Genomic DNA, 15,876 nt, shown 5'->3' on the forward strand with positions numbered 1-15,876 from the left:
AAAGCAGACAGCATTTTTTTTCTCAGTGCATTGTTAGCATTTGTTCTTCATTAAACAATAACAGATTTCCATTAGCCTGAGTAATTCAAGAGCCCAGTAACTATTGTCAAATGCTGAAGATGTTACCGCCTAAGTCTGATTTGGAGTAGCTATTTGGATCTTAATTATTAATGGGATTAGCCTTCTGTATGTCAGCAAGCTCATAGCCTAAGGTAAAAGCACTACAGGAAATCATATTAGAATAGAATTTCCTTTCCTTAGGGGCTCCCTTTAGATTCCATTATTCACTTAGCTATCCTATGTCAGAGAAATTAAAATCTTGCCTATGATCAGATCCCATAGGAGAAACCATGAAGGAAAGGTACGGATGTGGTGCTGGCATTAGTTCCAAAATATTCAAGTGATAATGGTATTGGCCTTTGGTCACATTTAGTGATTACAAAAGAGCCTGGACAAAAAGCAGGCAGCATATCAAAAAAGAGCAGACCAGAGCAGAGCTCAGAGAAACCTTCTTAAGAAAGAAAGGCTCCTGTCATCCTTCAGCTATCTGATAAACAATGTTTCTGTTTGCTTCTTGAGGACCATCCGTTGAATGCTTAGGCAGGGGGTGATGGCAGCTCTGTTGTCACTTGTCTTGGTGGCAGTCTCAGGTAAGTGGCTTTAATGGTTAATGTGTGTCAATGCTTTAGAAACCCATGAGTTGTCTTTTTATACACTATGCTGTACACGCTCTCCTGATTGCTCATTTCATTAGCCATCTGTAAAATGCCAGCACTGAGACGATATATAGAGACCAATCATTCATTTAGGACTTTGCAGTTTTAATTAGATACCCATAGATATATTCTCTTATACTCATTATAGATGAGAAAAAGAATTTAAAGTGTATTGTTTTAATGATTTAATTAGTGACTGCTTTTCTAAAAATCAAGTCCTATTTGCAGTTATTCTCATAGCTTTTGGGTATATTCTATTTTTAAATTCATTTCCACATTTGGGTAAAAACAAAAACAAACAAACATCCTTACCCTTCTTAATTGTCTTGCCTTTAGAAACTCTGATGTTTTCCAGCGGGTATACCATGTCCTCAGACACTTGAATATCCTTTTGTTACTAGAGGTTTTATCTCAAGTTTTATAGAACATAGTTCTAAGGAGGGGCATTACTCTTAAAATAGGTCACTGAGAATCTACAAAACCCAACTAAGATTTCTTCAGCTAAAAAAAATGTTACCCATCATGATACATATAGTATCTTTTCTACATGTTGCTTCTAATTTAACATTAGCAATTTTAATTCTCCTGAGTTGAAATATTTTAGTGGCATTTAGAAGATTTTCTTGTCACTTAGAAGTATCTATGTTCATTTTTGTTGTTTTCCCAGTTGATAGGAATCCTAGAGGTCCTGAAAGAGTATTTACAGGCATTTTTAAATTTAAAAATTCTGGTGGAAAAGTGTGGAGTGTCAGAAATGCCTATAGGTGGATGGAAGAAAAAGAAAATAAAGATTTACTGCTCCTCAAAGATAGTATAAGGAATCCAGGAAAGCTGAATTTAAACTGGTAGAACATTTAAAGCATAAAAGAAAAAAGTAGAGGCAGATTTTAAATTTAAATGCCAAAAAAAGAGAAATTAAAGCAAACAACAACCTTGAACCCCAAATCATAGACTTACAAATGTATTCTGCAATAATAATAAAAGGGAAACTTAATCCTCAATCTTTTCCTACTTCCATGATTTTCTTGTGCTTTATTTGATAAATAATTTAAGTCACAAAATTCAGTATGGAAAATGTTTCACAATGATTCTAACATAAGTCAGACACAGAACTTTTGTTGTAGTAATAAAATTCGTTTGGGATTTTGCTGGATTAACATAATGATGATTTGTAAATACGAAAGGATTTAACAAATTATCAGGGAATATTTACTATCTTGTGAAAATACAAAGGGTAGCTCTTTAACTCCAAAATTTTCTGCCAAGTAATACTTTCTACTTTCTATCCTAACAAAGGAATTGTTGCTTCCAACAAGCTCTTTGTTAGCCTGCAGAAACTTCAGTTAGATACTTGGGGTCTATGTCCTTGTAATTCTTAGGCCTAGATTCATTACAATATTGAAGAAGCCACATTCGAATAAAGAAAGGCCTCTTCATAGAAGTAACAGAACTAAATGAGTGAAAGACACACTATAACTAGGGGCAAGAGCAAAGTATTACAAGGGAGTTAGCTGAGCTTTATGGAACTCTACTCATCAAAACAAAACTTAAGACATAATTTCATTTTCTTTTTCTTTTATCTCTGGTGTCCTATTACACTCAGAAGAACTTCAAAACTCTTTCCTTCACAGATTTTACTTTCAGGAGATTCTTCTCAGAAGACAAGTGAAATATTCCAAGTTAAAAAATTAATATCAAGGAGACAATGGGGCAGGCATCTTTCTCAGCCTTGTTCTTGATGGTGTCATCAGCGTCTGTTGAAATATCTCTGATCTCTGAGTCATTTAGTACATGTGTGAATGTCACATTAGCTTTCATGGAGGCATAATTTACTGTTAATTAATGGTCACTTAAATTCTTAATCTCTTTCTTGAAATTGATCCTACTCCTCAGGCAAATTCGCATTCATAGTAGAAATGTAATTTATTATTTCTACTTTTTTAAAAAAAAAAATCTGTCTCCTTTGGAACACTAAAGCAATCCAATTGTTCATTACCTTTCTTCCATAAATGTTTATTTCTTTTTTGTTGCTAGCTCTAATTTTTTTTTCCTCTTTCTAAAAGCACTTTTATTTTTCTATCCTTTTCTCTGGAAATTCATACAGATATTTTTGACAGCTTTTAGGAGACACATATATTACTCACCTCAGGCTCAGAATACCGAAAAATAATGGTGTTGGAGAAGACAGGCTGGCTCATTCATTCCCCACAGGAAATGTTTCCTTTTGGTCTTTCACTATTTCTCTCACACTAACACATACACCCTTTAACGTTTCCCTCTCTGGAACTTGAATTCAGATCTCCTTACTAAAGCAAAAAGTGAACTATTCATTGCCAAGCCAACAGGAAGGATATCAGAGCAGCCTCATTGGAAATCCTGATTTCTCACCCCCGACATACTGTCATATAAAAAAAAAATCCTATCAGACAGTCTCATACATGAATATTTTCCCTGACTAGATACACTACATATTTTGATAATAACTATTCAAAAAAGTCCTTAGAAATAATACTCAAATTCAGTCTCTCCCTCCCCCTTTCCTCTCTCAACATTGTCATTCCTTCCATCTCTGCCGGCACAGCTGAATAGCTGATGCTGCTGTTTAGCATCTTCTTGGGAGCATAGTTAGAAAGTAAAATGCTCATTAGATTCCTAGCTCTGATGATAATGAAGGTGAATATTCCACTGCCCACAATGAGCTTAGAACTGTACCTCCAGCACAATTGTGTTAGCATTTTGGTCACAGTGACATTGATAAATCATAGAAATTGCTGCCTGTGGCGGCAAGTGACACGACATCATTCATAAAGAAATGGGTATAAACAGGATTGTCGCACAGGGAGAAGATATCTCATTTACAGTTTCCTGCTGGATCCCTCATACCTTCAACAGCTCATCAAAATAACCATCAAAACCACTGAGAGCCCAGGCGAATGCATGCCCAGGACACTCCAGATTAGATTTCACTCACGCACTTTGGCAGGAGGTGTGCAATTTGCTTCAGTCCAATGACTTAGCGAAGCTTCAAGTTCCCCAAGGGCTAGCAAAGCTTGTGAACAAAATATCTTTCTGCAATTCAGAAAAAGCATTCACAAATTTGTCACTTACAATTGTTGATGTTCATTTCTCTTGCTTCCCATCCCCCACCCCCAGTCATTGCCCTTCTAGCCCTTCCATGAATCAAGATTCCTAGTGCATAAGAAACATTTTTCCCCTGGAACCAGAGAGAATTTTCTCAAAACAAAGATTACATTTTCTGACAAGTGCATTTTTATTTAATGAGCCAGAAGAAGAGATAAAGTTTTTTGAGTAGAAAAGTATGAAACAAAAAATCACATTAATTCAACCTTACTCAGCTGTGTTCATTGATTTCCACAATCAACCAACAAATATTTATTAATTGTCTATTATGTACTAGATATTGTTCTGGCCTCTGGGAATACAAAGATAAAAGAATAATCCCTGCTCTCAAGGAGTTTTTGTTCTATGGGATCACTCACAATTTCCCCCAATCCTACCTCTCTTTCTTACCCTATGTGTCCAACCAATTGCCACATTGTGTTCATTTCTACATCCTTACCATTACTCAAATCCATCAGCTTTTCTATATTCTATTCTACCATTATAATTTAGATCCTTATCATCTCTGCATTATTGCATACTCTGCTAATTGATTTCCCTGCCTCAAGTCTTTCATCACCCCCAGCCCATCTTCTACAGAGATCCTAGAGCAAGATTCTGAGAGTGTAGATCTAACCAAGTCATTTCTCTACTCAATAAACTCCAGTGGCTCATTATTGCCTCTAGGATCAAATAGAAACTCCTCTGTGCTTTTCACAATCTAGTCTGATAATATTCCAACCTTGCACATTTCCCCCTTTCCCACATTCTACTCTCCTATAAATAGTCCTGTTTTTTCACCCATTTCCATGACTTTGCACACATGTGTAAAATGCCTAAAATCACTCCCTTTTCACCTTTGCCTCTTAAAATTCCTTATTTTCTGCAAAACTTATTGAAAGCCATGTTCGACATGGAGCCTCTGTACAACTGGAAAAGGAAGAAATTATAAATTTTGAGAGGCTTAGTCTAGTATTACCCACTTTTTTAGTCTTACTTCATGCCATGTGTTCCCTGGCTATGCATTCTGGGTTCTACACAAATCACTCTGTTTTGATCCCTAAAACATCCTCTAACCTTTATGATTTTACTCTTGCTATTCTTTATAATTGGAATATTCTTCCTTTTCATTTTCTTTGTTGAATTTCCTTTGTTGTGCTATTTGTCAGTCATGTTCAGCTCTTTGTAATCCCATCGGGGGTTTTCTTGGTAAAGATACTAGAGTAGTTTGCTTTTTCCTTCACCAGCAATTTTACAGATGAGAAACTGAGGCAAATAGGTGATTTGTCCAGGGTCACACAGTGTTTGAGATCAGATTTGAACGCATGAAGATGAATCTTTCTGACTCTAGGTCTGATGCTCCAACCACTGAACCACCCAGTTTCCCCACTCATCCTTTAAAGTCTCACTCAAGTACCACTTACTTTGTGAAATCTTTTAATTGGTAACAACTTTTATTCCTCTCAGACTTCGTTTTGCACTTTATTTTGGATCTCTCTAATGAACTTTTATATGAATTTTATATGTATCTTATCCTCCCGATGAGACTATAAATTCCACAAACACAGAGACCATGTCTTATATGTGCTTTTTAATCTGCACCGGAATCAATACAGTGCTTTGTATATAATAGGCACTTAATGTTTGTTGAATTATTTTCCATAATTTTTTTAGATTCCCAAAGTTGCTGGTTGCCAGGATTCTGTGGCAACCGTCACAGAAACACTGAAAGCAAGAAAGAACTTAAAAGGGCAAAGTTATTGCTGACCTTAAAAAGGAATCATCATTACTCAGTTAGTATATTCTATGCTTTAGACTCAAATCAGTTTTAAGTCTGACCCAATTCACAATTTTGCACAGAAATATACACCACAGGACAACACAAATACAGGTGTGAAAGGAAAACCACCCACCCAGGAGTGGAACCAGACTCCCCAGAGCCATAGTACTTGGTCACAATGTAGTCTTACCTGGCTTTTCCTCCTGTCAACACACTCCACTTTATGGCCACAGTACAAGGACTAATTTAGAAAATACCAACCAAGGTCTGGACTATTTCTACTTTTATTAGTTCAGAAAAACTCAAGAGTTATCAGGAACTTGTTAGCAACTGTTACCTCTCTGATTCTGGTAATAGTATTGCAGGATCACAGAATCACAGGATTTACAGATGCTAGAAATAATCTACATACATGTATCTGCACACACACACATACACACATATATACACCCATCAATTACTATGACTATCGTAACACAATCAACTATGAAGTAGCAGGACTAAAGTTCAAACCTAAATCTCCAAATTCAGCTCTCATAAGGTCCCTTCACCTTTCTGGCTGGGGCGTGGAAGGGATTGTGACTCTATTTTAGCTTTAGCTTAGAATTATTATTCCCCTATTCACTGGCCCCAAACTATTGGTTGTTGGTTAACCACCATCACAAGTATAAGTTGGCACAAGCTACTAAAGGTCTGCATCATGGGTGTCAATATTTCAATGTCCAGCACCCTCTTCCCATGGATCACCTTTGTTGTTCTTCTCTTGGAGGTTTGGGAGATGTCTCAAACTGGCTTCTTCTTGTCCAGTCCTGGATCGCCCCTGCCTTCTGTGATTCTTGCCCTGAACTCACTGGCCTTGTCAGTCTGGATTATTAGGGGAAAACATTGGAAGCCTGTATACGGACCAGTATAATACTACCAAATCCTTTTTGTGGACTTAGGTCTCTGATTGTCCTCTGGCTATATAGGACTACCCCAGTAACTCCACTTAGTCTGATATTAAACTTGTTTGGGTTTTTTTTTTTTTTGTCTTTATAGATATTCATTTTGTTTTATGCTTCAAATTCCCAAACAATAGGATGCCCTGCTAAAGAGTACTTTAAGAAATTAGGTCCTTTTGTAACACATCACTCAGTATTTGCCTCTTCCTAGACCAAAATAATTCTCAGTTGGGAACTCATTGAAAAATGGACTATCAAAACCCATCTTCCCTATCAAAGTCCCCAAATTCTGCTGATAGGAATGCCTGTAACTTTCAGAGATTTCACTTCCATAGTTCTCCAGCAAAAGCTGTCCTCCTCCATCAGAAGAGTTCCAGGTTAGGTCAGGGTGATGATTGTTAACCTTTAATAGCCTACAAAAACCATTGTTTGCTCCTAATTCTCTTGACACACTGGTACAGAAATCACAAGTGATGCTATCATAGTTATATATGAACAGATGGAATTGTCAGCAGTCACATTTATGGAGTCTTTTTGCTGTATCACTAACTAAGCAGCATCCCTTTAATTTTAAGTGTTATCAAATCCTATAGGATTATAGAATTGGTAGAATTTATAGTGTTAATTTTCCTTCTCAGTCTCCTGCAAATCAATCCAGTTTCTTTGCCAAGGAAACCCCAAATAAGGTCACAAAGAATCAAACACAACTGAAATGATTGAACAAGAACAAAACTCCTGATTCCTAGGAAGTGCGCTCCTCTGCCACAGTGAAGGCTCCCTGGACTTCCTTGCTTACCCTCCTGTCGATACATTATAGAATAGGCAATAGCAGCCTAGAGTCCTGGAAGAGCTCCGGTTTTATAAATTGCCTACCAATGGCCTCAGAGGAAGGTTAATGCCCTCCTTATGGATATTGACAACAGCTATATCTTCTTGCTCTCACTTTTCAATTGGCTTGTCTTCCTGGTAATAGCAACATTCTTCATGCTAGTTTTTCTTTAATTTGTTCAATGAGATCAGTAGAATATGAAATAAAAAATCTAATAAGAATAAATGTAGTGTTTAAAAGAAAGAATTAAATAAAAGTTCAATTTTGCCAAAAGGAGTTTTTGAAGGTCCAAGATGATGTTGTTTCTATTTGATCACTAACAATCAATATAAAGCCAATCTTCACATGGGTTCTTGAAGGGTGAGGAGGAATTTTATTTACAATAACTACTAATCCTGGGCCTCCTGCAAAGAAGTAGAAACATTGGCAAAATAGTAAAGTTCACATCCTTTGACATGATGAATAGGTTCATTTGTTCTTGTCATAAGATTTTGCCCTGGGTAAGGAACCTTGAGACTCCAAATAGCTGAGAAATATCAGTGAATTTATAGTTTTACAATAATTACCCAGAGATAAGTGTTAGACTGAAAATGGTAGAGGAAAAATGTCAACTCTACCAAGTGCTATCAAATGTTGAAACCACTAAAACCCCTCAGAAAGTTTCTGCCTAGTGTCCTATATTCTTCATTCTCCTCTTACCAGTCACCCATCTTCATTCAATGCCTCCTATTCTCTCTTATTAACAATCATAGATCTGCATGTAGTTCCTCTTCTCTCTCATTCTCACCTCTTACTGATGGTCATAGGCTTTCTTTTCAGGTATCCTATCCACAGATACTCATCATCTCAGCAATTCAACTCTTCATCACTTGACCCAAAAGTTGCTACAGAACTATCCCAGAGGAGTGAGACCAGTTCAAAACTGGACTCAGGTCACAACTGTTTACCTGGATTTATTGGTTCATGCTGTGTTGGATGTGGTAAGAACCATCTCTCTTGACTTTATATCTAGTAGCTCTTTATAAAACTTTTTTCTAATCATACCCAAGCATAGTGGATGCCATATAAAAGAGGTTCCAGGTGAAATGGAAGGAAGGTTTTTACTAGATACATGTTAGAGGAGAGTCTGGATAAAAATTCCCACTAGGCAAAGCCTCCATTGATACTGAGAGACAGACAAACCTTAGAAACCAGTACAAATTCAAGATGTTTTACAAAGAAGATTCTCTTTAGGACTAGGCTTTTGTGAATCTTGAGCAAAGTTTGAAAATTATACATGCTCTCCTCTCATAAAAATATGAAAACAGAATTACCTATAAAAAGAATAATTGTATCACAACAATAGTTGTCCACCTTTTCTTTTACTCATGACATAAATGATCACAAAATAAAATATGTGCCTGTCATGGGCAGCAGCACTTTCTAGATTAAAATATGCACATTTTCAAAAGGTAATATTAAAAAAAAAAACTTATCATAACCCTCTACTCTGTGTGGGGGTTTTGCCTATCTTGCCCATTCCTAGTCCCAGATTTAAATTTTAAGTATTTAGCCAAAGCTTAAGTCAATTGATAATAATGCAATTAAAATAATATTCACTTGTCATCATCTGAAATTAGGAATAATGAAATACACCATGTATGTAAAATGAATAAAGTGTTTCAATACTTAAAGATGTTTCTATCTAAGATGTTGCCTGAGGCTGGGTGGAGCTAATTCTGAAATAGCTGAGTTGTGTTTTTTTGTTAGTGCTTTTAGTCACAGATTTCCTAATTACAAGATAATAGAGGGAAACAGTTCACATAACTCAAGCCTCAGATTAGTTTAAAAGTAGATTTTGCCAAATCCACTATTTTAAAATGAGAGATTGTGTGCATATTTTTAAAGGATATATGTTAACTTCTAAGTTCTGTGCTTTGAACCTAAGTACCCTTGCCTTGATTTATTCTATGAGCACTGGACATTGAAACTGATAAGAAAATAAGTGCTATTTTGCTTTCTTTCTCATTTTTTCCCTTTTTGATCTGATTTTTCTTGTATGGCATGATAATTCTGGAAATATTTATAGAAGAATTGTACATGTTTAACATATATTGGATTACTTGCTGTCCAGGGAAATGGGGAAGGGAAAGTGAGGAGGAAAAAATTTTGGAACACAAGATTTTGCAAGGCTGAATGTCGAAAATTATGCATGTATTTTGAAAATAAAAAAGCTTTACAAAAAAGAAAATAAGATCAAAACTTACATTTTAAATGATATCAGTTATAAAAGGGTTTTTTTTTGTTTTGTTTTGTTTTTGCTGTACTTGTTATTTAGGCTAAGTAATTTTAATGTAGATTTCTGTCATGTTTAAATAACACCCTAATCTAATTAAATGACATATTTCATGTTGTTAAAAAAAAAAAGCAAAAAAACAGAACTCTCCTTCTGTCAATCAGTTGTACTTTTCAAACCATCAGTAAACATTTATTGAGTACCTTCTAGGTGCCAGGCACTGTGCTAAATGCTGGGGATACAAAAAGAGACAAAAGATTCTCTCTGCTATCAAAGACTTTACTATCTAATGGGGAAGGCAACATGCAAAAAAAGAGCAAAAATATACAAAGCAAGCTATGTGGAGAATAAATCAGAAATCATTATCAGAAAAGAGACTAGAATTAATAAGAATTGGAAAATGGTTCCAATAAAAGAAGGAATTTTATATGGGATTTAAAGGAAGCCAGAGAGGTCAGTAGATGAGCAGAAGAAGGAAATAATTCCAGGCATGATATATAGCCAGGGACAATGCCTTGGAGCCAAGAAATGGTATGGGTTTTTTTTGGAACATCTATGAGACCAATATCACTGAATTGAAAAGTATCTGTTGGGGAGGAAAGTATAAACTGAAGAGGTGGGGACTAACTTAAGAAAAGCATTGAATGGCAAACAGAGTTTTTAAATATTTAATCTTATCCTGCCCCTACCTTTCTGCTGGCCTCTATCTCACATCTCCAACTCCATTTCAGACATCTGGAACTGGATAACCAGTAGATTTCTTAAATTCAACATGTTGAAAAGAAAACATTATCTATCTCCTAAACCCTCCCCCATCACCTTCTTTATTATGATAGAAGGCAAAATCATCCTCCCAGTTCCTCAGGATTGTAATAAAGGAATCATCCCAAATTCCTCACTATCTCTCACCCTTCCATATAATATCTGTTGCCAAGACCTGTTAATTTCATTTTTGCAATATTTCTTAAATATGTCCTTTTGTATTTCCTAAATATGCCCCTTTCTTTCCTCTGACACTGGCCCATTCTGATACAGACCCACTTTCACTTCACACCTGGTGGTGAGTCTGCTTGTCTCAAGTCTTTCCTATTCCAATTCATCCCACTCAGCCACTGAAGTGATTTCCCTAAAGAACCCCTCACCTCACCTCAATAAACTACAATGGTTCCCTTGCCTCTGGGATCAATGATTAAATTCTCAGTTTGGTGTTCAAAACCCTTTATTGTCAACTCCCCTCCTATCTCTCCATTCTTCTTACACCTTACTTCCCAGCAGATACTCTTCAATAAAGTGACACTGGCTTCCTGGCTATTGCATAAACAAGACTCCATCTCTCAGTTCCAGGTGCTGTCTGTCCCTCTTGCCCGGAATGCTTTCCCTCCTCTGGTTCCACTACTAATCTCCCTGTATACAGTTAAGTCCCAATTAAAATCCCATCTTTTACTGGAAGCTTCCTCTAACCCTTCTTAATTATAATGTCCTCCCTCTGGTAGTTATTTCCTATTTATCCTGAACATAACTTGCTTTATATATATTTGTTTTGCTTATGATCTCCCCCACTAGATTGTTAATTCCTTGAGGACAGGAATTGTTTTGTTTTGCTTTTTGTACCTTTAATGCTTAGCACAGTGCCTGGCACATAGTAGTAACTTTACAAATGTTTATTAACTGATTTAATGAAACTGGAAGTGATAGCCATTAGATTTTATTGAATTAGAGGGTAAGATCTGCACTTTAAGAAAATCATTTTAATTCATGATGGAAAATTCTATCTACATCTAGCAAAAGAATTATGAGTATGAATGTAGATTGATGCATACTATTTTTACTTTTTTTGAGTGGCTTTTCCCTTTTGTTATTTTTCCTCTATCACAAATGACTGATGTGGAAGTATATTTATGTGATTGCCCTATATCAGATTGTTTGACATCTTATGGAGGGGGAGAGCAGGAAGAAAAAGAGAAAAAAAAATTTGATACTTAAAATCTAATTTAAAAATGAATGTTGAAAGCTATCATTACATATAATTGGAAAAAGTAAAATAGCATTTCCAAAAAAGAAAAACAACCACAAAGTAAATCACTTTAATAGATGAATGGAGGATGGATTGGAGTTGGGAGAGACTTGAAGCAGTCAGGCTTACCAACAGGCTATTGCAATTATCCAAGTGTGAGGTGATGAGGACCTGCCCTGGAAAAGTGGCAGTGTCAGAGAGAAGGGGCCATATTCAAAAAATAATACAAAGGTGAAATCAATGGACCTTAGCAACAGATTTGATAAGGGGGATGGTGGATGAAAGATAGTGAGGAATCCAGGATGACTGATTAATTGTGAGCCTGAGGAACTGAAAGGATGGTGTTGTCCTCTGTAATAATAGGAAAGTTGGGGGAAAGGTTTTTTTAGTCTCTTTTTCATGCACCAAATAGGTGAACTGAAGATCCTGAAAGATGTTTAATTTAATTCTAGCTAATAGCCCCCTAAGAAAGGCCCAGCGTTAACCAAGCTCTAAATTGAAATTCCTTTGAGACAGTTTCCTATGCGTAAATTTGGAGCCCCGGTCTCCCAGGGACATTTCCTCAATGTATAAAAGAGACACAGCTTCTTGGAAATTTTGTCACAAAGTTATCACTGCATTATTTAACAGCCTTGGGCAGATTGGATCATCAATACAACTTGGCCAAGGAAACATCATATGAACTGTGTAACTACATAGTCTAGCCTTAGCTAAGGCATTGAGACTTCCTCTTCTCTCTTTTTTTCCCTCTAGTCCCATATCATTTAAGATAAGATAGAATTGCTCCTGTTTCACTTTGGACCCTAACAATCCTGCATTTGCAGTGTTTGCCAATCTCCAAAGTATAAATAAATCCTCATACTAAAAATTTAACAATTGATTCTTAAAAGTTTGTTCCAGCTCAAGCATACCCCCATAATTAAAAAGCATACTCCATGCTTTCAAGCTCTGTGCCTTGCATTACCAACTATGCAGTGGTCTTTTCTTCATCAGTATCTCAAATTCATCATATGTAAAAATGAAATTCATGCTCTTTCGTGGTTAAATCATCCTGTCTTTCAAACTTCTTAATTTAGGTTGAGGTTACCCTGATTTACAACCTCAGATATATACTTGACTTTACCCTCTTGCTTATTCTCCTTAGTCAATCAGTTGTGAAGTCTTATAGATTCTATCTAAAAAATTATCCCCTTTTATTTAAGAATATTATGGCTAATGAAAAGGACAGAAAAAGAATATTTGTGTAAGGAAAAATTACCAAATCATTTTGGAAAGAAACAGACTCTCTGATAAATTCCTGAGTAGAGACTTCTCTGAGAACTTAAGAGAGAAATGTTCTTTTGAAAAATGTACCAAAAGAATCTATTTGAAGGCTGATTGAGTTAATGATGGCTTCGGGTATTGTGGTCCAATAGCAAGTGACTTTTTGCAGAGTTTTGAGTTTGATAATTGATAAACCATAAATAAATTAACTTTTGGGGGACTATGAAAAGATTGTATAAAGACTGGTGGGGCCACACCTGAAAGAAAGATGCATTTTTTTTTAGTTTGATATCTTATTAGAAGTGCTTATGATCAGGACCTGATTTGAGAAACTCAAAACAGAAGAAGGAGAAGAAGGGGAAGATATGGAAGGTCATAAATGACTAGATAATAATAGGAGCTAGAAATAAAGTTGAGCCTAAATGGAATTGGGGTCAGAAGGCATAATTGTCGATAGGAGGAACTGTTTATAGAAAACAGAAGCTAGCCCTGACAGGGCTCCTGACAGGAGCTGGTTGAAACTGAGAGGTAGGAGCTGCAGCTGTTTTACTGGGAATTGGGCTGATTGGGAGAAAGACTGAAGAACAGTTTTCTCTCAGATTCTCAAATAGCTTGTGCCTCTCCCCAAAATTTAATGAAAGTCCGGCTATCTTCTCCAGCTGATTTTTCAATTTGCTTTTCACAAATGTTCTTTTCTGTCTCCTTTTAGCAATTAAAACCTTTATATCTTTGTGAAGATCAAATGAGATAATATTTGTAAAGTATTTAGAAGAGCCTGGCATATAGTAGATGTTTAATAAATGCTTATTCTCTCCCTTCCTCTTAATACCTATGTTGGGCAAGTCATTTAACCCTTCCAAGTCTCTTCCCTTATCTGTAAAACAAGAGTTGGACTCCATTAAACCTAAGGTTCCTTTTGGCTCCTGTGTTTTTAATGGCTTCTTATTTGGACTACTGTAATAATTAGTTGGTATGTCTGCTTCTGATCTTCCCTCTTTCCTATTCATCCTTTATAGAATTGTCAAAAGAACCATGCAGTGATAGGGGTCTGACTGGGTTATAGTCTATCTTGCTCAAACACCTCCATTGTTTCCCCACAGCCTCTAGGATACAATAAAAAATGCTTCAGCTTAAAACTCAAAGTCCTGCACAGTCAGAATCCAACCTACCTTTCCAGTTTTATTTCCTTTTATTCCCTTTCCTAAAAACTATATTTCCACAACCCTGATCTTATTAGTGGTTTCCTTAGATCTTATTAGTGGTTTCCTAAGCAAAGCATTCTATCTCCTGACTTATGACTTTCTTTTGTGCCCTATGCCTAAAATGTCTTTCCTCATTAGCCTTGGAATCTATATCTTTCTTCAAGGCCCAGCTCTGGAATAATTTTTTCTAATAAGTATTCCCTATGACCCCAGTTATTAGTCCTCTATCCCTCCTTAAAGAAGTCCTCGATTTTACTTATTTGTTAGTGTACCTGTTATATCAGCTCAGAAGAATGACTATAAGCTTCTCAAGCACAGAATATTTCTTTTTTGTCTTTATAGTCCCAAGAGGATATCAAATATGGCTCCTTGCATGTAATTGGCACTTAATAAATGTGTAACTAAATGTTATTTCCTTTGTCTGGAATGTCCTTCTTTCCTTTATTTCAATCTTTCAAATTTCTACCTATCTTTCAAGACCCAGTCTTTAAATGCTACCTTCTTTAAAGTCACCACCACCAATCCCTGCTTCCTTACCCAAATTAAAATGATCTCTCCCTCACCTGAACTACTATAGAACTTTGCTGAAAGTTTGGTTTTTTTTTTTGCATATTGTCCTATTATGGTTCCTCATGAATATGTCTTATCTCTTCTTGAGAAAAAAGACCATATCATAGTCATGGAACTTTCAATTAAAATGTATCTTTTGCCTTTATCATTTCCAGTAGGTAAGATGATAACACATTGTAGGTACTTAATAAATGCTCATTGACTGCTTGAATGAAGAATTGTTGTATCAGTTCTAGTTATTGTCTGTAAGTCTGTCTTGGCTAGTCTGATTATTCCTGAAATTGCAGTAGCTCACATTTACATACAATTTTAAGATTTATGAAGTGTTTTTCATTTAAACACTTATCTGAAAATGAAAAATCTGCAATGCCCATTGGAAGGCTAAAACCAAGGCAGTTAGTTCAGGAAATCAGTGCTTGAAAGCTTCAAAAGACTTGATGCTGTGCAGATTTTACTCATTTAAGGCCACTCCCAAAGAAAATAGAGCTCTTGCTAGATGCAGCTGAACTGCTGATAACTTTTGTTAGGAATGAAGAGCTCATAGCCCAGCTTTCCTCCCTGTACCTTACTTCTACTGGGATGCTATGCCTCCTGTTTTATTTATATAAAAGACTACAGTCTTGTTTGAGAATATCTGGGTATTATGAGTACCTTAGGGAAATCTGATTATAGAGATAATCTACTCAACAGTGAAGAGTTCCAATTTGTTTCTATTGGGTTTTGTCAATTCCGAATCCCAGATACCTTTGTATTCCAGTCCATTGACTAGAGCCTCCCAGCCAGACGTTGAGGCATCTGTTTCTATAGTCTCCGGAACTGGGAAAGATAAATAAGAATGTGGAGGAATTATCTGTATATTTGCTAACCACCAATTTAGATCTAAATAGGCTCCCTCTGTTAGGAAGACTAATGAATTCCAATTCTCTGAAATATCCTTTGCTTTTAACAAGCAAGATGGAAGGTATCTGAAAATAAAAAAAAAAAAAAAGATACGCAGGGGAAGAGCTGTGAATAATGCCACCAGAGAACCAATTATGTTCACCAGCTGGCATTGAGAAACTTGTTTCCTTTGACTAAAAGATTTTTGTTTAGCCTCCAACTCCCTTTTTTTGACATTGTGTTCTACGGGTTTAGAGAGATGAAGACTACCCACCCCCGTTAGGCAG

The 15,876-nt window shown here is 36.1% G+C and overlaps 1 protein-coding gene across 1 annotated transcript in view; it reads left to right on the forward strand.

Annotated features, from left to right (window-relative positions):
* The first annotated feature begins 255 nt into the window (after positions 1-255).
* The window catches only part of HTR3B (5-hydroxytryptamine receptor 3B), a 29,978-nt gene continuing 14,357 nt past the window's right edge, over positions 256-15,876 (forward strand). The window contains exons 1-2 of the mRNA XM_031957239.1: positions 256-650; positions 8,206-8,366. Coding sequence (XP_031813099.1) covers positions 593-650; positions 8,206-8,366 — 219 coding nt within the window. The 5' untranslated portion in view covers positions 256-592. The remainder of the gene's footprint in view (positions 651-8,205; positions 8,367-15,876) is intronic.

Source organism: Sarcophilus harrisii, chromosome 3 (assembly GCF_902635505.1).
Source record: "Sarcophilus harrisii chromosome 3, mSarHar1.11, whole genome shotgun sequence".
Taxonomy (NCBI): domain Eukaryota; kingdom Metazoa; phylum Chordata; class Mammalia; order Dasyuromorphia; family Dasyuridae; genus Sarcophilus; species Sarcophilus harrisii.